The sequence below is a fragment of the Arvicola amphibius genome, chromosome 6 (assembly GCF_903992535.2).
Source record: "Arvicola amphibius chromosome 6, mArvAmp1.2, whole genome shotgun sequence".
Taxonomy (NCBI): Eukaryota; Metazoa; Chordata; class Mammalia; order Rodentia; family Cricetidae; genus Arvicola; species Arvicola amphibius.
Window position 1 is genome coordinate 101,189,003 of NC_052052.2, and position 27,466 is coordinate 101,216,468.

Consider the following 27,466-nt stretch of genomic DNA (forward strand, 5'->3'; position numbering starts at 1 on the left):
CCCTCCCTCTCCAGTCCAAGGAGCAGTCAGGGTTCCCTGCCCTGTGGGAAGTCCAAGGTCCTCCCCCCTCCATCCAGGTCTAGAAAGGTGAGCATCCAAACAGACTAGGTTCCCACAAAGCCAGTACATGCAGTAGAATCAAAACCCAGTGCCATTGTCCTTGGCTTCTCAGTCAGCCCTCCTTGTTCGCCACGTTCAGAGAGTCCAGTTTGATCACATGCTCCATCAGACCCAGTCCAGCTGGCCTTGGTGAGCTCCCATTAGACCAGCCCCACCGTCTCAGTGGTTGGGCGCACTCCTCACGGTCCTGACTTCCTTGCTCATGTTCTCCCTCCTTCTGCTCCTCCATTTGGACCTTGGGACCTCAGTCCAGTGCTCCAATGTGGGTCTCTGTCTCTACAACATACCCAGCACGTGTTTTTAAAGAAACACAAGGGCTGGAGATGCTCAGTTGGCAAAAGCACCTGATGTACAATCATGAGGACCTGGGTCTGAATTCCTAAAATCCACACAGAAGCTGGATACACACACAGTAATGAACCTGTAACTACAGCACTCCTATAAAAGGATTGGAGGTGGGGAAGAACCCCAGAACCTTGTGTGCCAGCTAGCCTGGAGCACGTAGAGGCAAACATGAGATCCTACTGTCTCGAACAAAGTGGAAGATGAGAACTGCCTGAGGTTGCCTTCTGAGATCTTCACATGTTGCAACATGTGCGCACACACACACACACACACACACACCACCACCACCACCACCAACTACCACACCTACCACCAATAACATCAACAACCACCACCCACCACTATCACTAACAAAACACCAAAAAAAAAAAAATCAACAAACAAAATCCAGACTAGGAACACATCCAACACGGCCAGGCAGTGCTTGTTCCTGTCCTATACATGTGTGTCTGTATGATACTGGGCCTTGAAGCATTCACTGCTTGCTGTGAGTGTCAGAAACACTCCAATCTACAACTTCAACTCCTTCACAGGACAGAAAGTCTCCACCAAGCCCAGGCTGCAACACCCGTAGGTCATAACGTTTTCTGAGTCTTCAAAGGAGAGCACTCCCAGTGCAAAGGCAATTTGGTTTTGGCAGATTGTAAAGCTGCAGCTGCAAGCCCGTGGGAATGACTTAGCTGCCATGCAGGAAGCTTAGTGAATGAAGCTGAGATCACTAAGTAACACCCAAAAAGAAAATGGAAACTCTGGAGCTGGAGCCGCTGCTCTCCTTTGCGTGAAGGTATGCATTAAGCCTGGCCAATGAGGCGGGACAGGGGTGGCTGACAGTGATTTCAGAGCAGAGCTTAGGGACAGGGAAGAAGCTAAACAAAGAGAAGTGGCCTAGTTAAAATACAGCCATAATCGGCGGGGCACGGATTAGTTCAAGCATGCTGGGTAAAGTATCCCAGTTTAAAATGTGGAAAATACACAAATAGTCAATGTTTTAGTAGTAAACTATTTTGGCCATTGTCTAAACCCTTTTTTGTAATGAGCACAACTCCAGAATCTTGGCTGGGTTAGCTCCCACACAGCTGTTGCTGCTAGCCAGCACACAGCACTCCCTAGCTATTCCACACCGCCAGAACTTGTTTTTAAAATTTCAAAAGACTTTGGGTTATTGTTAACCATTAAAGTTCCAGTGGCTAAAATTAAGTCAGTGCAACTGCAGAGCCTGGGATGAAAACCAGTTGCCACAGCAGTTTCCCAAAGTGACCCTCTGGAGACTGCGCTGGCCTCGGCTCTCCGGACAGCTGGAAACCTTTCCGTCAACACACCGTGAGAAAGTGCTTCTCGCCTCAAGATTCCCAATATGATGCCATACCATAAATTTCTAGAGGATAAAGTTATGCTTTCAGGGGCTTCGTGGGAGAAGACTGCAGCAGGGAGACGGTACAATCCATTAAATTATCTGCTCAAGATGCCCAGACAGAAGAAACTTCAAGCTCAACTCGAGATTCCCTTTCACTCAGGCCTCCCTTCTGTGGAGAGGCATTAGTGAGGCTGTAGGCCAGGAAAGGAACCAGACATGAATGCCCAAATCTAAGCCCCACAAAGACTGAGGAAACCTATCTCATCTTTCCCAGGCTGTTGACTTCCAAAATTCCTTTTCAACAGCAATAACAAAGGTTTGCATCCTGAAATGATTTACTAAGGTCAAACTCCAGAGTGGTCCAAGTACTGAACTAGGTTAAAAAGCGCCAGAAGGAAGGGCTCCAAACTACAAGGCCTACCACTATCGGGCTACTTCCCAGTCCCTGCAGGCACATGACAGATTCCCCAGTTCTGTTCCTGACCACTGCCTGCCTCCTTCTGCTCTCCCAGGACCTCACTCTCCCTCCTACAATATCTTGACAAGGCCCCTGCTTTATTTCCTTAGTCCCCACCCCCTAAACACTAAAATCACTGCTATTCTAGACTGCCCCCTACAGGCTGTTACAATGACAAAAAAATCTGTCAGCTGAGTCTCCAATTACATGTTCTCACCTTCCACCAAGTGACAGCAGAAAGCACTGTAGAAACTACTCTGGAACACTAACTTGTGGGTCTCTTCCCCAGCCAGCCACACACAGGACAATCTTCTCTTGATGCTGGGTAGTGGTTCCTCCACAAGCATCCCTCTAACTTGATCTTCAGAAAAAAAAAAAAAAAAAAAAAAAAAAAAGACACTAATCTATAGCAGCATACAACATCCAAAATAGTACATGAACTTTAATGCTTAAGTATAGAAATGGGATCTGTGTTGGATGGCTTTACCTAGCCACAGGCCAAGTGTTCTAAACACATTTAAGACAGTCTAGATCAAGCTGATTAAGTTACAGGCATGAAATGCATTTTCAATGGACTGTGTGTTCACCTATATGATCAGGACTACATTGAGTCAAGGAGCACCTGCACTCATTTCCAAAGGAAAAAAGTGTTTTTTATTAAATTTGAATACAGAAAATCCCAGTTCTTGTGAATGGAAGGATGGGGAGGCAGGAAGAAATATAGTTAATTAGAACTGTGACGGTTTAAAATGAAAAGTATATCTTTATTGTTTTAAAAAATCTGAAACAAAATATATAGAGTAGATGCAGAAGTAAAATTTCCATGACTTAAATGAAATATCATTTTCTACATATCCCAGAAGTATCTATATAGCTTCTTTAATTTCAGACATAAAAAACTTTTCTGAAAGCCACATATTTAAACATGCTTCCTTCCACCCAAACTCAGAAAGACTAAAGTCACATCATAATCCTGTAGAGTACATACCCTCCTCTTAAAACAAAACAAAACCAAAACCAAAACCAGCCTACACTGATCAAGTTTAGGAAGTACTGAAGTTGCATGATAGTTTCTTCTTCATGTGGAACACTAACAACAGAAAGGAAGACAACATAAAATCACTTACCATGTTGTGTCATGACAGCGATAATAAGTTATTATCCAGTAATATTTATAATAAGGCATTATCCTGTAATGTTCATAAAGACCTTCATAACAAAACCACAGGTCACAGGTAGGGACTTGTTGCACATCTCATCAAGGTTTCTCATTGTCAAATAAATTCCCTCAAAGTTCTACCCAATTTAATCATAAGAAAAGACTCCTACATTGTGTGGGGGGAACAACGATGACACTGAGTCAGATCAAGACAGACACCTACCTCCCTGCAAGTAACTGGCAGAGACTGTCCTATCTATGCACAGCCTTGGACCTCAAGAAGCCAAAAGTGGCTTTCACTCTTTCTAAAGAGGGACCATAGCAACTGTGACTCTCAGCCACCTCCAGCAGCCTTGGGCTCCCATTCTCTGCAACTCTAAACCTGGACCTAGATGCAAGTAAAGACAGGCAAAACTTAACGATTCCACATTTACTACTTGCTGCTACTACAATCATTATTGTTGTTACCACACAAGTACATACTATCCCACTGTAGCCACAGGGCAGGGCCCATAACGGCCCTTGGTCTACACTGTAGTAAGAATATATGCCAGGCAATAATGATATCTTGTCCTCCCCCAGGCGGCAGGCTCAACATTTTACTCACACAATAACGACGTGAGGTGTGTGTGCTCTTATCAATGTCAGAGAAGGAAGCGAAAGCCCGGTAAGATGAAAGCACTTGTCCACTGCTGTTCTGTCAGCGCATGGAGCTGAGAAGCTGCCAGTCCTCGTGTGGCCCACCACTCTTGCTTCTCTAATGCTCCCCGCAACCTGTCACCTAACAACCCAGTCCTGTCAGCGCTGCAGCCAGGAGTGGGCACAATGACCAAAGGTCGACACTGAGCAAGTCCTCATTTGGTGAGATCGGAGTGAGGACCGAGTGTGGCATGGCGAAGCCAGGACCTCCACCCTCTTCAGCTTTCCCATCTTAAGGCTGCCACTCTCTGCTGACCCCAATGTCTATCTCCTCACCCTCACCTGGATGCGCTGGTGTTCTGAACGTATGCTGGTGTAATTGCCCGTCTGTGCTCTCCAGCCTTCTATCTATTAACCCTATCTGTTCAGAAAGATGACAAATACTAAAATATACTCTGCTTAGAAACAAAAGCAAGTCTGAAACACAATAAAAAATAACACTTAACAGTAGCATTTACATTCTATTGCAAGATGACAAAAGTCCACAAAATATTTAAGAACTGTAAAGGAACATTTCAATGGTATGACACTTTTGTTGAAATACAAAAAAAATATTTTCTGTAAATACTATATAAGAGGAAAATGTGCAAATCACGATAATTTACAGAAAGTTTAAACCTGACCTCAAATGTTTCTAATTATCCAATGACATATTTTGGGTCCTGGGGAGAAAGGTCATTTCAAACCCCCTTCTGGTGGTTGTTGTCTACACATCTACACTATGGATAATAGCTTTAGGACTTAATTTTTCAACTGATTAAAATGAAAACAACACACATAAATATGTTAGAAGTCTAATACCATATGAAAACCAACACGGTTCTTAAACCAACAAGACTTGTATCCGATGGCACTCTCCTGAGGAACTCTTCCTTTGTTGCGGTGGTAAGTCCAGAAGTCCACATGCTGCTTGCCTAGGCTCCTTGCTATGTGCACATGTTATGTGCACAGTGTGCATGCATCTCATAGCGCATTATACTCCACACATTTGGATGGGTCCGTAGGGAAGTGCTTTTGGCAAATTGTCATTAACCTCTTCAGTCCCTAAGAGCATAAAATAAAGGTCCATTATGACACAACTGAGCTATTCTACCTGTCTTAGTCAATGTCCCTACCAAAATAAAGCATCACCATCAATTCGACTCAGAAGGATTCCTAGATCAATATTTATTCATGGGCACTGCTTATCACAACTCTATCAATGAAAAACATGCATTCTAAGGGCTGTGATGTTAGGCATCTGAGTCGGGGTGGAGAGAAGCATGTTCAAGGATGTGGTTCTCTCAGAAAAGTTTTCCCCATCTCCAGAGTTAAAGAAACTATAGAAACCACTGCGATAAATAAAAAAATGACCTCATCCACTCAAATCATGGAAATTTTACATCTATATAACTACTTTTTGTTTGAAACTTTTTAAAACAAAAGAAATTAGGAGCAAGAAACCTGGAAATAATAGTTTTCCATCTACATTTGAATATATGAACACTCAGACAAATGGAGTATTTACAGCAGTAAAAATGCACTAACTACCACCTAACAATTCAGCCCTCCTCAAACAGGCTCCAAGAATTAAGCCCTAAATGCTCAGGACAACCACTGCAGGTGATGTTTCCTTTCAACTTATCCTCTGATCTGACCCTTTAAAATTCTTAGTTGGCCATTAGATTTTAGTTATTTTTCTTGGCTTTCTCATCCACTACTAGATTAAAAAATGTCTTCCCAACCTGTATACAAATTCTTTGTATCCCTTACAAACAGGCCAAGGGCAACGGCAGAAGCTTACAGCAACCCACCATCGATCTCTCTATGAGAATAAACTAGAGAAGAGTTTACAATCAGAAAATAATCTTACTAATTGTTTAATCAATTTCCAAATTTCCCTGTTTGCAAGAAATGTTTGTTAAATGCCTTACTAAAATCTTTATGACATTATTGGCTAGTTATTAAAACAAGGACAGATAACAGCAATGTTTAATTTTAATGATTTATAGTACATACCAATTTTTTAACCAAATTATTTTATGGCTTCTCATTTAAGTTCACAAAAATTAAAACCACCCAGTTCCCATCACAGTAAGAAAAATAATAAAACTTAGGTCTAAAATAGTAGCACTGGCTATAAATGAACATGTAGCATATTGCCTGGTATTTTATGTTGTATTCTTCTCAAATCCACCTTCTTCTCTCTAACTGACAAGATAGGACAACTTTAAACAAGAGATTCATGACCCAGTGGGAAGAAACTACAGGGCACAGTTATATGAAATGGTAACAGAAGAAAACAGCTGGCAATCTAGGAAGAAAGATTAAAATAGCATTGGATACCTAAAATTCCATTATTTAGAAATCTTTTAACTCTAAATATTCAAACAACTTTATTTTTGCTTTAGTTTTTTGTCTATAATTTTAGTCAGGGTCAAACAAGCAGCCCAGGCTGGTCTGGAGCTCACAACATGTTTACTGTTGTGCCCATACCAAGTAACTCTCAGAAACTCACTGAAATTACCAAAAACAAACTAAATCAGTTTGTTCCTAGTAGAAACTGCTAACACAGATATCAACTACTGTGAACTGAGCTATGATCTAATAGACACAACATCTGGAACATGATGTTGAAACATTGAGTCTTCCCCAGATCCAAACACTGTCCATGTCGAGCTTGTTAAGAATCAAAATGTGGAAAGGTTATCTTTCCACTGATTTCTATGGTAAACGGCTTCCCAGCAGTGGGAAGGAGAGCCCATAATTTACTTTGCTCCTCGTATTTCTCCCACTAGCCAGATATCTGCTTTAGGATAAAGAACTTCAGTTCCACATGATGTGGGATTTCCCTCTGTATGCTATGAAGATGTTTTCCCATTGGTTAAAAAAGAAGTTGCTTTGGCCTATAGCAGGGCAGAATATAGTTAGGCAGAAAAGCTAAACTGAATGCAGGGAGAAAGAAGGCAGAGTCAGGCAGACGCCATGTAGCTGCCCAAGAAGCAAGATGTGAGGTAACAAACCACAAGCCTCGTGGTAAAACATAAAATAACAGAAATGAATTTAAGATGCAAGCGCTAGCTAGGAATACACCTGAGCTGTTGGCCAGATGGTGTTGTAATTAATGTAGTTTGTGTGATTATTCGGGTCTGGATGGCCAGGAAACAAAAGCACAGTGTCCTTTTAAATCCATACTCCCAACTTCCCCTACTGTTGAGCTCTAATCATAAGTGTGCAAAATTTGAACTGTAGCTATGGAAAAGACACATGACATCACTGATTTGGCATCTCTAAGTGTCCTGACAGAATAGATGGAAGAGAGGTGCAGTTAGGAAAGATGAGACACAGGGGCTTCAGTCTGCAGCCAAGCATGTCATGAACTGTTCTGAACAAGGAGTCAGGGAACGTTCCTTAACTAGAACTTCAGGCAAGCTGCTCCATGGAGACACATTTATGAGGTGCCTTTACACTCAAGAGTCTAAGAACAGGCACAGTCACAAGCCCTAACCAGGGACACTACTATAAATCCTTGTAATAAGGATTGATAGGTTAGCATGGATTTTTAATAGTGTGTCATTCTCAAGACATGGTACGGGTTTTGTTTTTGTTTTTCCCAAAAGGAAACAAGTCTTTTCAGCTAGAGTCCCTTAGTTTCCCTTTTCACATTGCTGTGGGTGGATAAGCAGGACAACAGTGTAACTCATCATAACAAGCAAACAGCTAAGAGCCATTGATATTTTAACGGACTTCTAAATCATTCGACAGCCCTGGGCACAAACTTGTAATCCTTCTGCCTCAGCCTCCTGTGGACTGATATCTCTACAGTCATATGTGCCACCTGACTTTATATTCTTATAAAAACATATTTATTTGAACAGCTGTTCTAAGTATTTTCTACTGTATATCAAGCACTATGCTAAACTCTGAAAAAACAAAAACAAAAAACAAACAAGCCAGGAGAAAAACAAGAAACCCACACCCCGAGTAATAAGGCAAGACAGACAAGATCCATCCATCCAACAGTAGTAGGAGCTGTGGAAACAGTGAGGGTGTTTGTGGCTGGACTTCTGACTCTGACAGTAAGAGAGCTAATATCATACTGAGCAACATAAGCTGTATTCTAACTGCAACAGTGTAGGTGCTGAAGAAAATCAAAGGCAGCAAGGACAAACTCGGAGGAGACACTGCAAAAATTCACAGGAGAGAGGTTAGTGGCTGTCCCAAATGGCACCCAGAAGAGGACAGTCCCCAGACCTTTCAATATAGAATCACTGAGACTTGAAAGTAGGAATGAATTGTGACAGAAAGAGAAAAGGACAATCCTGGGGTCTGAGTTCATGTTGTGTAAATAGCACAGATGGGTCATGAAATTAGTATTCGTCAGCCTTGCTCCTTCCTACCCCCAACTCCAGGGCACAGAGGCAAACACTTCCACACCACTTTCTCCTTGAGGATCTCCTACTGACTCTATGAAATTAGGAGGATTTAATGAGCTTATGTCATGCCCACTGGCCCCACGCATGTATACACACAACATATTTTCTTACCCATCCTCCCTAAATCAGTTATTAGAAATGCCACACGTGTCCTTTATGTAAGCCACACGGTATTATGATGACCACTCCTTTTGTAGGTCTGCTCCCCTTTAAAGTTCATCGTTTCCATTTTGTGCTGGGATCATCCAGTCCCTCTGTTCCGTTCTGTTCCTTGTCATGTACTGCTACCGCCAGGACATCCATCACCTTCAGCCTTGGAATTCCTCTCACCTTGCTCTACGCTTGATTGCAATTCCTGGATTGTGTGGTTTGCTTCCCTCATTTTAGTGGAGGCTATCCTCAGACAGAAGTAGCACACTACCTATCCTCAGACAGAAGTAGCACACTACCAACAGAGGGAAGACAGTCCAGGCTCAAACCTAACCCCATGTCTTACTAGCAAGTGACTGAGAACATGCCTTTCTGTCTCAGAGCCGCATGTGTCAAAGAGAAATGGCAGTATCTTCCTCCTCCTACTGTTGCCTTCTGGAAGCACTGTGCAAACTGTGATTAAGACTCCAGGGATCTATGTCAAAGGTCACATTTGTGAAGCCTTGCCTGCCAGAAATGTCATTACCCTAACTCCATCTCCGACTGAGAATTTAGGAAACTGAGCTGGAAATTACTTCCTTTATAATTTAAGGGACTTCACTCCGTCCTAGTTTAGGCACTCCTAATGAAAAGAGGCACGATGAGACTAACTCCTGAGATGTGAGTGATCTGCTTTGCTCTAATCTGAGGGGAGATTTCATTCATATGGTCATCAGGTATTTATTGCAGAGGTTGATCTGGCCTATTTCCTCTCAAGCCTGTGGCTGGCAATGAGATTTGGTGGGGTAAAACATATACTGTTTCCTATCATCTGAGCTGCTGAAAGCAACAATGCACACACTGCACAGTTTATATCAGCACGCTAGTGTTCCATGGTATTAAAGGGCAGCACCGTGTAAAATGCCAGCGTGTGTTTTCTTCTGAAAATGCAGTGTAAAATACACCACCGGAACGTACCGCATGGGTAGGAGGTTCTCACCGTGCAACAACTTGCCACTTAAAAATTACCTCAGCTAAGACTTGGAAGCTTCAGCATGAAGACACCTGACCTGTAAATGTGTCATGTATAATCTGAGTACTAACATATGAAGAATACTCACCAATAACTATACTGTGATGTATACAATGTGCAAGTCAAGCTATGATTACCTACTGGAGGAATGAAAGTTCATATTATACTAATTTTGGCATAAGGTGAGTATATTGGCAAGATATAAATAATATAAATATATAAAATGTTCCACAAGGCTGGGCAATGCTATTACAGATAAAATAGCCAAAGCCTGAGATAAAATGTTGGGATACCAAAAAATTAGTGAATTTAAGATTACTGAAAACTTGCCAGAGGGTCTTAAGGACAGCTGTCCTTGTGTGACAGCAAAAGCTTAGAAAAAACTTTCTAGGATGACCATCTGTGTGACGAGTGCAGGAAGGATACCAACAGGAAGCAGAGCAAAAACTTGAACTGATAATCCAATGGGCAGGTCCAAGGACTTCACAAAGGGCTGGCAGAGCTCAGGGCCAACAAGGGGATAGTACAAGACCCTGGAGTTGGCAATCTTGAGACCTTGGCCAGGTCACACTCTAAAAAGGCAAGAGAAGAGACACAGCAAATGTCTGGAGACAGCCACTTGGGGGAAGCGAAGGCCTGAGGCAGAGGGATGCAGCAGGAACTCTGTAGAGAAAACACATCTGAAACTTGTCCCACTACAAAACAACCCCAGTTCCTTCATACCTGCCCCATGGAAGCCACAGGGAGAAGGAAGCGGCCAGTGCTCACAGAGCGAGGTAGGAGGCCGTCTGGGAGAAGCACTGGCAGGGGAGGTGCTGCCACTTTTCTTCTCGGCTTCCTTCTGACTGTCTTTCCATACAACACTGCCAGAAGGCCTCTAGAAATGACCAAATTATAGACTCTAAATAATCAAGTTTCTATAATTTGTGTAAAAGAAGCTTTTCCAAAATCTGGTCCAAAGGTTTCCTCTGTATTTGGAGGAATGAACCATCCTTGAAGTTATCACCAGCAAATTTAAAGCTAACAAGCAGACTTAGGTAAGCTAATAAGCTACACAGCTTTTGTTTGATCTGCCTGGTGAGAAAACTCCCTGTGGTGTATTTAATCTTGTGAAGAACAGAGCACTTCAAACAACATCCACAGTCTACAGAGGTTTGCATAAAAGCCAGAGGATGAAGTCATATTCAGCAAACAGCCTCCTGAATTGCTCTCCACCACATTTCCTAAAACGTGTTGTGCTAGTATTTCAAATAAAAATAAGAATCATTTCACACATTCTAAGTTTCCATTTATATGGCGTTCAGTCACAGGCAAAACTAGGAAAGACTTCTAAATCAAGAGTAGCACTAACTAGGGGGTTGGGGAGATGGCGTAGTGGTTAAGAGCACTGGCTACTCTTGCAGAGGAACCATTTTTGGTTCCTCTAGTACCCACATGACAGCTCAAAACTGGAACTCAGAGACGTAAATTATTATAAATGAATAATTAAAAAGAAGAGTAGCACTGACTGATGGGAAGAGGGGACCTAGGTACAAGGCAAGCATGAAGGAATGTGCTGAATATACTAGGAACGCTCTAGACCTAATCTTAATTTGTTTTTCTGGGTTTTTTGTTTTGTTTTGTTTTTCGAGAAAGGGTTTCTCTATTTAACAACTCTGGCTGTCCTGGAACTCACTCTGTAGACCAGGCTGGCCTTGAGCTGCCAATTTTAATTTTTAATAAGGTACATTATCCAGAATCACTGGGCTGTAGAATTAAGGTTATATATTTTAAACAATACAGCATTTCTTGAGGTGTATTTTTTAAAAAAGTAATTATCAAATGATTTCACATGGTCTCCTTATCAATATCTTCATGCAGCTTATACATTTGCCAGGGGTCACAAACTGATCTATAAAACCACCTTATTCTTAATAACTGTCTCTGGAATGCAGCCTTTGGCTGCTGGTGAAGTTCACAGGAAGCACAAAGATACTTAGTAACTGACCCTGAAAAAAAAAAAGGTCTGTCACACCTTGATTTGAACTTCAAGCAACATGCTGATTTTTTTTTTTTGGTTTTTCGAGACAGGATTTCTCTGTAGTTTTGGGGCCTGTCCTGGAACTAGCTCTTGTAGACCAGGCTGGCCTTGAACTCACAGAGATCAGCCTGCCTCTGCCTCCCGAGTGCTGGGATTAAAGGGGTGTTTTTTTATGGTGCTGGGATTAAAGGGGTGTTTTTTTTATGTATGAGTGCTTTGTCTGCATGTATGCTTGCATGCCAGAAGAGGGCATCAGATCCCATGATAAATGGTAGGGAGCCAGCATGTGGTTGCTGGGAATTGGAATCAGGACCTTAGGAAGAACAATCAGTGTTTTTTAACCACTGAGCAATCTCTCCAGCCCACATCCCTTTTCAAATTTTAGTTTAGTAGTTTTATTTAAGTGCCACGACAACAAACCTAAAAGTTTTCCCAGAGGAAGTATCTTAAACAAGGAAAGAATCAAAGAACATTGTTACAAAGGAAGGTTTGAAGACCAGGTCATTACAGAGCTTCAAAATAAACCAGAAATCTTCTTAAATAAATAATAAATACACATAGACATAGGTATAGAAAGATGTATATAGAGACAGGTGTGTGTGTGTGTGTGTGTGTGTGTAAGAAAAAGAGTCTAGGAGAGGAAGCAGAAACCACACCCTTGTCTACAAGAAATGCTGTCTTTAAAATTATTTAACTGTATGAACTTTTAAGCATTATAATGCAGCCATGGTATAAATGAGCATGATTAGCAAATTTAATCCTTAGAAATTATATTTAATTAGAAAAAAAAGACTTTTTTTAACTCAAAGCTTTTGCCTTTACTACAGTCATCGGTGGTTATTAAGAAATGAAAATGAAGCCAGGGCGATGTTCAGCAGGCAGGGGTACCTGCAGCCAAGTCTAATGACCTGAGTTAGATCCCTGGAACCCACATAAAGGCAGAAGGAGAGGATACTCTGACCTTTACAGGGCACCGCGGCACATGCCACCCGCCCCACATACACACACACAATAAGAACATAATGTCATTTAAAACTTAAAGAATGAAAATGTCTTTTTGAATTTACCCAAGTGTATTTGAACTCTACAAACTGCACAATTCACAGTGGGGAGTCAGGTTGAAATGTCTTTAAATGCTAATGTATGTGAATAAGGCATAAAGTATGCCACAAAATTAACATTCAGCACTTGGAACTAAAATACAAACAAAGATAATTCATGAATATGGTAATAACTGTGCTCTGGCCCCTCATCTGAATACACTTTATGCTTTTAAGCAAATTTTAAGTAAACTTCCAAAGCTCATCTTCAAGTTTAAGAACCGCTACCCGGCAAGTTGTTACACACAATCTGGGATTTGTGACAGTTTGCCAAAGCTAGATATAGTTAATTTTGTTTTTTATTCACATAGAGTTTTCAGAAAAGTTTAGCTCAGTGCAAACAAGTTTGTATGAGGCATGCATAACTTCAAGAAAACTATAAATACTTCAGACTTGATAAAACATAATTAAAAAATATTTTCATATGCCACTTAAAAATAATGATATACACTGAAACAAGACTTCACTTTCCATATCTTCTTAGATGAGCATACACTAAATCCACATTGCAAGTCCCATTATTATAAAACACTCTAAATTCGTTGTCTTCACTAAACTCCCAGTTTTTTCTTATGAACTCATTTGATGTATTTTTTTAAAAAGGCAAGCTGGACTATGGTTCATATTAATAACTCAAGCACTCAGGAAGTGGAGGCAGTGTGTTTGAAGCTGGCCTGGACTACACAAAACAAAGCAAATTCCAACAGTTTTATTTCAGTGTTAAAAAAGCTAAATGCATAATGATTTCCCTTCTTTCCATCATGTATGAAAGTCACTGGTGTCCTTTGCCATGAAGCTGTCATAAACACAAGTGCTCATCAGCACCGAACTCCCCTATATCCTCCGGTGTACGCCCTACTCACTGTGCGCACGTCCCCTTACGTGGGGCTTTAGTCTCCACACTCCGGCTACCTTTAGTCGATGGTTATCATCATGGCTCCTTTCACAGGATCAGCAGAAGCTCAACAGCAGCTTCCACCATTTACTCAACATGACATCGAATAAATCACCAACCTCACCTCATCTTCTTATGCAGAAATGATACTTCACATTATCACAGAGGGCAGAGTACCAGTTTCCAGGGAGGCCATAATCACATGACTTTCATTACAGAATATAGTTACAACTGTTCCTTTATAATCAGTTACTAACAATCTCCCTCTTCTGCTCCTCCTCCGATTATAAACTATCTCCCCTACCTCCTCTGAGACATGCTCTCCCTCCTGTCCTTTATTCCAAGCTGGCTCAGAACAAGACTATCCTAACTCCACCTATTGAGTACTGGGATTACAGGCATATGTCACCATGTCTAGTTTGTGTTGTTAATTTCTTACTCAGCCTAATTAATAAATTAAACTTTATCATAGTTGAAATATGTATGTGGGCTGTGGGGTAGTATATGTAGGGTTCAGTATTATCCAATGTTCCAGGTATCCACAGGAGGCTGTTGAACACACTCCACACAGATAAGGGAACTAGCATAACCCTTTTCTTACATTTTAGATTTTAGGTTTGGAGAATTAATGTTAGAGCAGGGCCTTCAAGATGGTTTGGTAAAAGCAATTGCTGTGCAAGTCCAATGCCCTGAGTTCTGTTCTCAAACCCACATAAATGCAGAGAGAACTAACTCCACAAAGTTGTCCTCTGACCTCTATAGCATGCCACGGCACATGTGTGCGCATGCACTCACACAAATAACTCTTAAAAAAAAAAAAATTGTCAGAGCAAATCTTGTCCCTTACAGCTGCTTACCTGAATGTATTTCCGCTGGGTTTCATCATTTAAAACATGTGCAACATGCTTGGAAAAAATCTTTTCCCTGCCAGTTCTGGCATGGATACCAACCATAGTGACACCAATAGGCCAAGGAGCATTTCCAATGGCCATCTGCAGGTACGCATCATTCGCCTGAAAGAAAGTGTAAGAAATCAGAAAGACAGAAAACATATTGGCTCAAATCTTTATTTCAAGTATTGCATAGCCCTTCCTGGCATACTTTTTATCTACCTCTTGATGAAAATACTGTGTTCCATTATTCAAATCAAGACATTCAACCATGGGGTGACTTACTGCCCTGCCCAGAAATACAAACGCCTGTGGAAAGAGAAGCCAATGCTAAGCACGCAAGAAAAACAAACAATCCTTTCAAGCCTTTGTGCACTGGAAAGCAATGCACTTCAGACTGGAATAGCAGGTAGCTAACTTGACAAGCTAACAGAAACTGTGTCTTAGACCCAGTCTTCAGAGATGTAGCTGGAAGGTAGACAGAAGCCAGCTAGCCTTTCAGCACCCGACCTGCAGTCACACACACAGCACAGCACAGAGCACTACGGGCTCGGGAGGCAGTGTGTATAGGATGGGGGTGCTCTATCTGCTGGGATGGACACACAGACAGGACATAGGTTTACAAGTCAAACGCTGAAGCATGGTAAGCATGAGAATAGTATACTTTTCACTTTGATCCCCAAATTCCCACCCCGCAAGTCTCCCACCTGCCAAGAGCCTTAAAACAAAAGCTATGAAAAGTCAAGACAGAAACCAGTAAGACAAATGGCTTGATTTTACAGTCAGGTCTGGCTAGCTGTGAGAAAGGAGGGGAAAACAGAACAAAGAGCAAGTAACTTCTAAAAGATCTCCAAGGACTTCAAGAAGGCTTCAGATATCCTATCAAAATTCCAACTGTGTGGTGTGTACAGTGGGTGAGAGCACAGCACCACAGTGAACTGGGAGATCACCGTGCACTCTAGAGAGCGGCAACTTGCTATGCGACACATTTTAGAGTTTAATTTTACAGAGAATTCTGCTTTTTTTTTTAATCACTGGCTCTCATGTGTAACTTCAAAACAGGACTTTTAACTAATAAATCTTCCAATTTTCAGTTTCTCTAAATTTCAAAGAGAATTTTCCAGCACATTATTAAACCTGGTTCTTTCTGTCATTTATACAAAACAAGGTCTCACCTGGTTTTTAAGATACACCATGAGAATAAAATAATGGAAAAGGTACCGAAAGGGCAAGCAGGGATTACAATGCTTTCTGCCGTGCAATCATCCTTACTAAATATCATGGAACTGGGAGGGGGAATATGATCAAAATATGTATGAAACTCTCAAAGAACTAAAATAAATTTTAAAAAGACATGCAATTAACAGGAACTAAGAATGAAATAAAAATGTTTTCACTCAAACAACTGGCTTTACTAAGAGTAAAATCACTTCAGTAAGGCAATGCTCTCATCCAGTACACAGCAGCCTCCAAGAACGCCAGCAGCACCCCTTCCCTTCTCTGGCGCTCCAGGATCACTGCGATTCAGAGAAGCCTTCGCTCTAGGCTTCTCGGGAGGCTCAGCCATTAGAAGCCCGTCCCCACTGCTGTCTCCTCAGTATCCAGAGCCCTCCTCTCCTTCTACCAACTGACGTCCATCCCTCTGGCGTCCCCTTCCAAACTCTCTTCTCCCCAGCACCTGCCCCAGAACCATTCACAGGTAAAAACACTGCAGTGAATGAGAGCAGCCCTCCCCAGCGGGCGCTGCACGCTACAGTATGGTAAAGGCTGAGACGAGTCCGGCAGCCTTCCAGGCACCATTCTCCCACAGAAACGACTGCAAAGCACAGGTGACATCCACTGACTCCGCAGTACAGTAGTCCAGCTATATTACAGATTAAGTGGGCTTCTGTAGCGGTCTGAAGAGCCTGTTCCTATGGGAGATTCGTTCCATGCCATAATCAACTATTTATACACCGAAATTCAATCCCACCATAAAATGAACACCGCCTATGTACAGCACATGCTCCGAGGAACCTTTTAACCCAGTTTTGCAATGACCAAGAAAATACAGTTGTGGTCTGAAGTTTGTTACTCAATGCCAAGAGAAGAAAAAGGCTTTTTTCCTACTCGCTTGCTTCACATTCATTCTTAAATGTATTATGCACGATCCTTCCCACTCCAAATACCCATTACACTATGACCACAAGCTAGATAATGGTCACAACAGCTGCAACACACAGTATAAGAATTTACCTTTACATACTCTCTCTGCAACATGAACTTAATAATATCTGTTATTGATTCTTTAATATCAGCAGGAAGATTCTGAAAAAGAAAAAAACATAACTAGTTTTGGAAGCTACTATATATAGTGAAAACTACTTTAAATCTGTATACTGATTAAATAAAGAAAAAACAAGCTGGGTGGTGGCACTGAGTGCCTTTAATCCCAGTACCCTGAAGCAGAGGAAGCAGATCTCTGTAAATTTGAGGCTAGCCTGGTCTACAAGAACTAGTTCCAGGACAGTTAGGACTGTTATACAGAGAAACCCTGTCTTGAAAAACCAAAAAAAAAAAAAAAAAAAAAAAAAAAGAAAGAAAGAAAATCACTTGCTAATGAAGTACTTTCCAGAAGCCTTACCCTTTTCCGGAGCTTTCTGAAGAGTGGTCTGAGATAGGACTCGGTCTGCTTCTGGGTGGCACTGTTCAGTTTGCCCTGCACACTGCGTTTCACATAATCCTCTCTGGCATTCAGTTCTTTAGCCCAAACGCCAAGAAGAAACTGTTGACAGAAAAAGTTAAGGCTGCAACGCCACCCAGTGGTTCGGGTAGAATAGCTCCCTAACAGAGCGAAGATATACAATCATTCTTAGAAGACAATCTCACTGATAAAACTGTCATCAAGTAAGATTTAATTAACAGCTGTTTGATGTGTTTCAAAGTAGAAAACGCCTCTGGTTCATATATCATAACGTGTGAGGATGGTCCATTTCTTCAAAAAAGAGCCATCAAATTCCTTAACACTGTATTATTACTTGTACTCTGATGGAGGAGAGTCATCTGTCTATGTGTTACTTTCATCGGTTAATAAAGAAACTGCCTTGGCCCTTTGATAGGACAGAAAATTGGGGAGGGGGGGTTGCACGACCTTTTCACAGGGGTCGCATATCAGATAGCCTGTCCAGTTCTATACTGTGTCCTAAATATATTCTAGAACCTGGACAACTAAAATGTTGTATTCAAAACATAAGTACATTAGCTGGGTAGTTACAGCACACACCTTTAATCACCACTTGGGAGGTAGAGGCAGGAGGATTCCCTTGAATTCTAGGCCAGCCTGGTCTACAGAACAAGTTCGAGAACTGTTGTGGAATAATCCTCTTATATACTATAAAGATTTGTCACTCAAATTGTTTAATAAAACGCGGATTGGCCAGTAGTCAGGCAGGATGCATAGGCAGGTCGACCAAATTAAAGATGACAGGAGGGGCTGGAGAGATGGTTCAGAGGTTAAGAGCATTGCCTGCCCTTCCAAAGGTCCTGAGTTCAATTCCCGGCAACCACATGGTGGCTCACAACCATCTGTAATGAGGTCTGGTGCCCTCTTCTGGCCTGCAGGCATACACGCAGACAGAATATTGTATACATAATAAGTAAATAAATATTTTTTTAAAAAGATGACAGGAAGGAGAAGGGCAGAGTCAGGAGACACAGGCTGGATGCAGAGGGAGCAAGATAGGAACGCCATAATGAGAAAGGGTACTGCAAAAATAAGGAATATGGGTAATCTTAAAATGTAAGAGCTAGTTAATAATAAGTCTGAGCTAGTGGTCAAGCATTTATAAATAATATTAAACCTCTGTGTGGTAATTTGGGAAGCAGCTGCCTATCACTTGGGACTGCCTATCACTTGGGACAGAGACAGAAAACTTGCGCCAACAAAGTTCAGGACTACACAGAGAAACCTTTTCTTGAAAAAAAAACATAAATACTTTAATAACAAACTAAGTAAAATAAAAATGTAAATACAAATAAAAACATTCTTTGCATTAAATCTCCCGGTATGTGAACAAATATTTAAATGAATTTAGGATTTGACCACACTCTACCTAGATAACTACAAAGAAATGCTGACAGCAAGTACAGAACTAGTAAGTTAGCAAAAATAAGCAAATGGACACAGAACTCAAGAAACGAACCTTGCTGAAACGTTAAATCTGTTTACTTTTGCATTGTCAACACCTTTCCCCCACCCTCCCATAATAGCCACTGGATCACCTCGGTGGCACTTCTCTCTAGGGTATTTACAGGGGACAGGAGACCTCACTCTACTGCAGAGATCATTTTACGGCTTTTAAGGAAAGTACCATAAAGAAGGTAAACACTCATTAACCACTGTATAGACAGCGAGAGAGGCTCTAGCAGCACAGCCAATTAGTGCCAGTACTTACCCGACAAGTACAAATATTGACAATTACCCTGCCTAAAATATATCCTCAAATGTAAGACTGTTTCTTACATGTCCACAGTGCTCTCTTTCCCTAAGTACATACCTTTAGGAACTTGGTGATGATGTCCATGTCCTTATGATCGTCACCTTTCCCTAAGGACTCCCCCAGGGCCTGAAGAGAAAGAATAATCGTTCTATTCACTAACACAACACAGTTTTTCAAAAGGTGTATGAGTGTGTGTGTATGACCAACAACAGATTAAAAGAGGCTTATCACACATATTGGCCAATTTTTATTTTAGAATTTGTTGAAACTTCTAGACAAGTCATGCACAAAAAAAACCTGCTGCATGTTTCTATTTGGAGACTGTGCTGAACTGGAAAGATAAGAAGCGTCAGCAAGAAGGCTCAGTGGGTAAAGGCAACAGGTGTCTGACGAGGCAAGCCTGACAACCTGAGTTCAAGTCTCAGAATCCAATAAAGGTGGACAGAGAGAATGGAGTCCACAAAGCTGTCCTCTGAGCTCCACACCACTCAGTGGCAGGTGACCCTTGCCAAACATGCACACACCATATATGCCCACAATGATAGCTCAAAACATCGTAAAGGCTTTCATTATTTTTAGCTACATCTCTGTTTGGATATGTGCATGAGAGTGCAGGTGTTCACAGAGACCAGAGCTCAACATGGGCGCTGGGAACCACACTTGCAAGAGCAGTGCACCGTATGCTTAACAGCTGGGCCACCTTGCTGGCCCCAATTTTGTTTATTTAATATAAAATATCAGTGACTGTTTACAGATCTGGGCATTTCTCCCAGGTAGATAAAAATAGCCTAACGTCAGATTATGCTGGTGGTGACAACACCCTGCAGATGTAGATTATAAGCCACTCAATTATATACTTTATTTGGGTAAATTGTATAGGCTGCAAATATCTTAAGATTGGGAAGGGGGGAAGGAGCCTGACTGAGAAGTGATTGCTCAGTCCAGTCATTTAGGCAAAAGTTACAAACCACCTTAAGCAAGTGATGGGAGGGAAGGACAGTCAAAGGACAACCTTCTCAACCATGATCTCTAGTGAGATCACGACATGTCCCGGAGCCAGAAACTAAGAAAGCAGAAATAACAGCTTATGTAGTATTCAAGAAAAAAAAACCTGTAAGCTGTATTTGTTACATGCTAGTCACTTACATGAGGCAATATTGTTTCTTCATAAAGACGACACATATTCTACATGCAACACAGTGACAGAATCAGGAAGCTACACAGTGCTGGGTACTGGCAGGAACACAAGGCAAGGCCCCTCACATCCTGCTAGTAGGGTTACGTACAGGGACAGTCATGCCAGAGAGGAGCTTCGCTGTACGCAGACAAATTAAATATGTGTGTTTAAGCTCCATGATTCTGCTTTAGTCCTTGTCTGTGGCTAAGAAGGAGCGGAGAGCAGCCAAGCTGTCCACTATAACAAGGACACAAAAATACAGGAATGCCATAATATTTAGCCAATTCAAAGAAAAACAAAAAACAAAAACAAAAACAAAACAAAACAAAACAAAACAAAAAGCAAGCATGGATATTAACAGTATAAAATGGGGGTGGGTGGGAATGGAATAAAATAAAGATTACACAGCACAGTATTACTTTATCCGTGCATAAAATCTGCGATCTTTAAAGAGCACCACAGCGAGTGAAAGGGTGCACATCAAATATTACAATGATTATTTCTAATGGCGGGAAATACAGAAATGTAAGTGAATGAGAAAAAGAAAAAACAGAGGCCTAAACCAATCAAGAGCCTTCAAGGACAAAGGAGTATGCTGTGTAGGAACACCGCTCCTGAGGAGGAAGAAAAGTGGGAGAACAGCCTGGCCTGGGGTAGACATTACCTCTAATTCTTCAATGGTCGTGTTTTCTTCATGAACTTTCAAGTCATTCTGTGTGTCCTCCTCTCCGGGTTCCTGACCACCCACAATTTCATTCAAGTACTGCTGGTCAATCTTGTCCAAAGCGGCTTTCAGATCATTCCTTAAGCCCTACGGAAGGCGAGAACCAGAAGGGCACCTGTCAAGAAACCTCACTGGGTGTGATCTGTGATCTTCCACTGATATCAAGTACACTCCAAGCTGAGACGCAGCTCGGTCAGCAGAGTGCTTGCCTAGCATGCACAAAGTTCCTCAGAACCCTAGAGATGAGTAATGGGCTACACACTGTAGTCCCTGCACTTGGGAGGTAGAGGCAGGAGGACCAGATGATTCAGTTCAAGACCAGCTTGGGCTACATGAGAACTTGTCTCAACTTCCCCTCCCAAATCTCACCCCGAAAAGTACACTGCATGTTAAGAGCTTGTCAAAACTAGGGACTCAAACAAATCAATTCAATACACTAACACTAGTATCACTCAAAAGTTAATTATTATAAACATATTTAAAACAATGTATTTTAAAACAACATTATCCAGTCTAATGCTAGGAAAAATAAAAACAGACATGAGTTACAAATCTAAAAATCTGTATCAACAATGCCACTATGTTCTGATTACAAAGCTCAGTGAAAGTGATGGGTCTCCAAACACAGTCTCCCCTCCACTCTCCCCTGCAGCTACTCCCCACTCCATTTCCTCTATGGAGGACAGCAGGCCCTCAGAAGACAACAGCCAAACAGGACAGGGCAAGATACAAAGAGAGAGGGCAAAGATGTCAGAGATTCACCTGCTCCCACTGCTGGGAACCCCACAAGAACACCAAGCAAGGGTCCTCTGTGTCAATCCATTCTCTTGTTTGTTTTGAAGAATGATGCTAGTTTACTTGAAGCACAATTTTAGAACAATGGCATGCTTGTATTACTGTGCAATATTTATTTGAAGACTCTTGTAATTTGTTTTTTGCAACCTTATAATGGATTTTATAAGAAAAATTATTGATTCAGCCTCATATTTTTAGGGATTTTATTGTTCGAATAATGCACACATGGTATGTTTCTTAATGTACGGAAAAAAACAGCTTTTATCACTATATATTAAAATAATTTCTACTTTGGTCCCATAAATGTTTTAAATATTTGATTTTTATACTATACAACAAGAATCATCTTCAGTCTAAGACAAGCTGAGAACAATTTGTTTCACCGTGCACACACCCTCTGTTAATGGTAGATTTTGGTGTAAAAATTCACAGGTGAGCAGAAAAGAAAATTCATAAACAAACACTTCAGTGAAATGTCATTGGGCGTTTAGTTCCTCCCTTCGTCTCGTTCCCCAGACCCGTCTTCAGTAAGGATGACACTAACTGGATGCTGTATGAAGTGCTTTTTATACCTGTTGATTTTTACCTTCTCAAATTATTGGATGGGTCAATCACGAAAATTTTATAATTTACTATGTTATAAAGTATAAGAGTAAATAAGCAATTGGACTTTTAAATTATTTATTTATTTATTGTGTATGCAATAGTCTGTCTGCTTGTATGTCTGCAGGCCAGAAGAGGGCACCAGACCCCATTACAGATGGTTGTGAGCCACCATGTGGTTGCTGGGAATTGAACTCAGAACCTTTGGAAGAGCAGGCAATGCCCTTAACCTCTGAGCCATCTCTCCAGCCCCCGCAATTGGATTTTTTAATTATTACAATGTAGCCAGAATATAAGACTGTTAAATTAATCTTAATCTATTAATTTACCACATATTTTTTCATATAATACAGGACAGAAAGTTTGTTAGAGTTAATAAATAATAAATCATAATTTTGATATTTATTAATTTTTGAACTCCTAGACATTATTGGAAGAATACTATAATTCAGAGCAAGTAAAAATGTGCTTTATAGTTTGGCAGAGGAGATTAAACAAGGGGAATAGAAAACAGTATACCATTAGTAGTTCAAGTAAGATATACCTTGCTAGCTGTTTAGTTTAACTTTATAAGTGGTACTACTATGTTTCATTGTCTTGTCAGTGCATTCAGGATATTTAACAATTTCACCCAAGTATCACATTGCATTTATTTGCTAATATTTTGTTTGGGTTGCTGGTATGAATGACATTTTATAATGATGTTTATTGCATGCTATAGTGAAGTATATATAGAAACATACATGGTTACCTACCTATTATTTTGAGAATTAGAAATATTAACATTCAGTGTGCTCTTATAGCATTGATATTTTTAAAAATATAAATTATATTGCTGTATAAACAGAAACAAAAATTTTGTATCATTTAAAATATAAATTATTCTAAGAAAAGACAGACAGACAGACAGACGGACACTGGGTCTCATTAGAAGTCCCCAATCCATTTTACCATGTCCTATACAAGTCAAACCTCATTTCAACTACTCTTGAACTCCCTTACATCAATGGACTAAACCTGGCATCTCTTTAAGCCAGGCTCTAAACTTGTTTCTACCAAATGTCAAGTTCCACATCCAGTGTATTTCCTGGCTTGAGTATTTGATTAAAAAGAGAAAGGGGTAGGCTCCTTAAGCACTGGCTGTGAGGGGAAAGGGAGACACCATGCGGTAGTGGCTGAGAGCAGAAGTGCTTTGGCTCAGACCTATGCTGTGTGAGCTCTTCAGAACTTACCTTCATGTTTGTAAACTAGGAGTAATTCCTCCCACTATATAGACTCCTTACAAGAAGCAGTTGTTGCTTTTTTATTTAACTTTACTGTGTGCTAAGACTGTTCCCAAAGCCTTGCAAAATATAAAGTTCCTTCAAGGAGTTAATAAATGCACAGTGCAATTTCATCAGTTACTGTAGCACGGTAAGAACCTGGAAGATGTCAGACTCTTAAGGTTGTTATTCTAGCCGCATCGGAACATTTCCTACCACCACCTCATCAACACAGAGAAACACCATCTCATCAACACAGAGAAACACTCAATGCTATTACTTTTAATTTAGCAAACACCGACTACTTGCTCTATGTAATGTACAGGACCAGGTTCCAAATGGTTACCTCATTTAATTCTCAGAACACCCCAGTGAGCAGGAGGTCCCACTGTCTCTGTTTCACAAGCCGGACTGGAAAAGGTCAGAAGACTTGCCGCTGGTCCACAACTCACCATTCCACTTCAGGAATAGAATCCAGACCCTCACCCCTATCTGCTGTCCTCAACCTTTACAAGTGAGGCCTCAGCCACAAATACAAAAACAGAACAGCCCCTGACCCTCAGGATGGGCTACGCATGCGCAAAACTCTGGCATCAGTGAAATACACTAAGTAATACACTAAGTGCACCAGCAGAGATTTACTGTGGGAACATAGAGAAGGGAGCAACTAATTCTGACGGGGACTGCGGATAAGTAAAAAAAGGGGGGGGGGGGAGTTTTTGCATTGCGTCTAGAAGAACAGAGGACTATTTCCAGACACATTTTGGAGAGAGTCTCATTATAGACACAGAAGTCCACAAATATCGCAGGGACTGAGTACCACAGGGATGACGAGCACTGCTAGGATGCAAGGCAGCAAGTGGTGTGGACAGGAGAAAAGCAGACAGGAAGCACAAACTAGCAAACAGACACGTGAACAAGACCACCAGCCGGCCCCCAGCTATCCCACCGCTCTGCTGAGACTCCAAGCCAGCAACCACTTCTGTCTGATTGCAATCACATGAAGACCTCAAGGGACTGCCTAGCTTAGCCCATGAATTGTCAGAATAAGTTTGTCTAGTGTCATTAAAGTTATAAGTAACCAAGAAAGACTTGATATTAATAAATTGCTTCACAGCACCAAGTTTTGGGACAGTCTGTTACACAGCCACAAACAACCACACATACCTTTCAGTAATTAACAATTAGTGGATAAAACATTAACAAAGCCCCAGAAGAGCTGAACAAACACAACCCTAACTGACACATGTAGAACCAAACCACCAAAGCAAAACCACACTCCTTTCAGGAGCCCACAGAATAGACCAGATGCTGAGTACAAACATGACCACAGCCTCCCATGTAAAATCTACTTCAACGGTTACTTCTAGAAGAAAACACAAAGCATCTCTTCAAGTCCTTGGCATATACTAAGAATTCTCAAACAGAACACAAAACCAACAACCGTAAGAAAAATTTAAAAATTACATTTCAAAAAACAGTCAACTGTGATTTCATCAAAATTTAAAACTTCTGCTCAACAATACTTCATTGAAAACATAAATAATCCACAGGCTAGGAAGAAATAACCCCCAAAATCCTATCTGTGTGCTAACAAAGGACTTACACACAACACATATAAGCAACTCCTAATTAATAAAAAGACATCAGCCAGGTGGTGGTGGCTCATGCTTTAAACCACACTCATCTACAAGCTAGTTCCAGGACAGTCAGGGCTATCTCACAGAGAAACCCCGTCTCAAGAAACCGGAAGACGGATGGATGGATGGATGGATGGATGGATGGATGGATGGATGGATGGATGGATGGATAAATGGATGGATGGATGGATAATAAGCAAACAAACAAACAAATAAATAAATAGATGTTGATAAAAGACAAGCAATTCAATTAAAAACTGAACAAGGGGATTTAATAAACCTGTGATGGACTTTATGGAAACAAATCTCTGGGTATAGCTATGATGATCTAGACTGGGTTAAGTGAGGCTGGACACCCACACATCCCATGGCCTGTGGTCCCAAACAGAACAAAGAAGAAAAAGAGGCAAACACCAGCACAGCACACATCCCTCTGTTCCTGACTGTGTGTGCAATGTGACTCCTGCCCAACTGAACTGTATCCCTAGAAAGTGCCACCAAAATAATTAACCTTAAGCTGCTTGTGTTAGGTCCTATGGCACAGTAATGACACAACACAGACACTGTACAAAGGAAGGTAAGTATGAAAAGATTCTCATTCACCTTCAGTCACTAGGGACATGAGATTTTGCACACACGAGAGAATGGTTTAAACTCGAAAGTCTAACAATACCATACGCTGATCTTCAGAAATGCCTGGCACTTCTTATAAAGCACACGTTTACTCTTATTTATCATTGAGTAACGCTGCTTGTAGCTAGCACTAGTACTGAGAGTGGGGAGACCTCTCACCCCCTCCACGAATCACTACATGTGCGTATTCAGGGTAGTTCTATTCACAGTAGCCCAAAGCTAGAAGTGAGCACTCATAACTAAACATAACTGAGCAATAAAGGGAAAGTGTCCTCCATAGCATAGATAGCACTTTAAAAAGAAACTAGATACTCCCTCTTGGGTCTCTCCATATGAAATACTAAAAATGTAAATACCAAAGCAGGAAGCAAAACTCAATTCATGGTGTCTTAATTCAGAAAGGTAGCTGCCTGTGAGCAGAGACGGGACACAGGCATTGGGTGATAAATGTATTCTTTATCCTTATATGCTCACCTGTATTAGTTAAAACAGACCGAATGTAATGCTCGAGATACACTTCCCTTAAGAACAGTTGTTTCAGCAGCACTAAGCTGGCACTATTTTCTCCTACTTACGATAATGCAGTCAGTCAAATCTCACTCCGCCACAGCTCCCGCAGTGCCGTCCTACACCGACACTGTTCCCGTGCTCGCCCACAATACAGTCAGTTCAAGCCCATCTACTCCAGCTTACATGGTGCCGTTCTATGTCTTTAGCTTTGACTTCTCACCTTGTTAACTTCAGGTGTAAGAATCTCTATTTTTCTTAAACGTTGGAAAGCATCATAATCGGTTTCTCCAAACAGCCTAATTGGTTCTCCTCTTTCTCTCAGTCTTCTGATGACCTGTGAAAATATACAAAGGAAACTTCAAAGAGGGAAAAAAATTAAACATCTCAAAACAATTTGCATATATGTCTCTTAAAATGAAACCTAAGTTTATAAGTATAATATAATTACCCAAATAAATGTTTCTAAGTGAAATATAAAGTCCTTCAATTTTTAAAAATGTATTTGTGAGGGCAGTCAACCATGAAGCGTGTGCAGAGGAGTCAGTTCTCTCCGTCCTCACGAGGGTACCAGGGAACCAACTGAGGCCGTGAGGTTGCACAAGCAAGCACACTCAGAGTCAGTATGACAGTCCCAAGATCCTTCAAATTTTAATCATCTATCTCATAATAGATATTTGTGAAAAAAAGGGGAAAATACTTTAAATAAAACACTATTTTGACTCAAATATCTCATATATTATTTTACAAAAAAATGCCTATCAAGTCGTCTGACATATGAATCTATAATGCAAATCTAAAGGAAGCCCTTAATGTAAGCATCCAGTTTATACAGACACACAGACACCCAAACACTTGTCAGAACATAGCATAAAGGACACACTGTTGGCCCTCATCTCATGTAATTATGACTGCTTAGGTCTTTCTAAAAGCATATGTGGATACATACTTTAGTGTTCAAACACTATTTTGAAATATAGATTGTCTTAAAAAGCAAAAATCTGGTCGGGCGGTGGTGGTGCACACCTTTA

General features: G+C 41.0%; 1 protein-coding gene across 2 annotated transcripts in view; it reads right to left on the reverse strand.

Annotated features, from left to right (window-relative positions):
• Positions 1 to 3,019: 3,019 nt before the first annotated feature.
• The window catches only part of Prpf18 (pre-mRNA processing factor 18), a 32,098-nt gene continuing 7,651 nt past the window's right edge, over positions 3,020 to 27,466 (reverse strand). Inside the window, exons 4-11 of one of the 2 annotated variants that reach the window (XM_038333245.2) lie at positions 26,659 to 26,772; positions 20,936 to 21,082; positions 19,152 to 19,220; positions 17,240 to 17,380; positions 16,852 to 16,923; positions 14,584 to 14,739; positions 10,435 to 10,588; positions 3,020 to 5,178 (exon numbers count right to left, since the gene is read on the reverse strand). In XM_038333245.2, coding sequence (XP_038189173.1) covers positions 5,108 to 5,178; positions 10,435 to 10,588; positions 14,584 to 14,739; positions 16,852 to 16,923; positions 17,240 to 17,380; positions 19,152 to 19,220; positions 20,936 to 21,082; positions 26,659 to 26,772 — 924 coding nt within the window. In that variant the 3' untranslated portion in view covers positions 3,020 to 5,107. The remainder of the gene's footprint in view (positions 5,179 to 10,434; positions 10,589 to 14,583; positions 14,740 to 16,851; positions 16,924 to 17,239; positions 17,381 to 19,151; positions 19,221 to 20,935; positions 21,083 to 26,658; positions 26,773 to 27,466) is intronic. The other variant, XM_038333246.2, reaches the window with a different exon arrangement.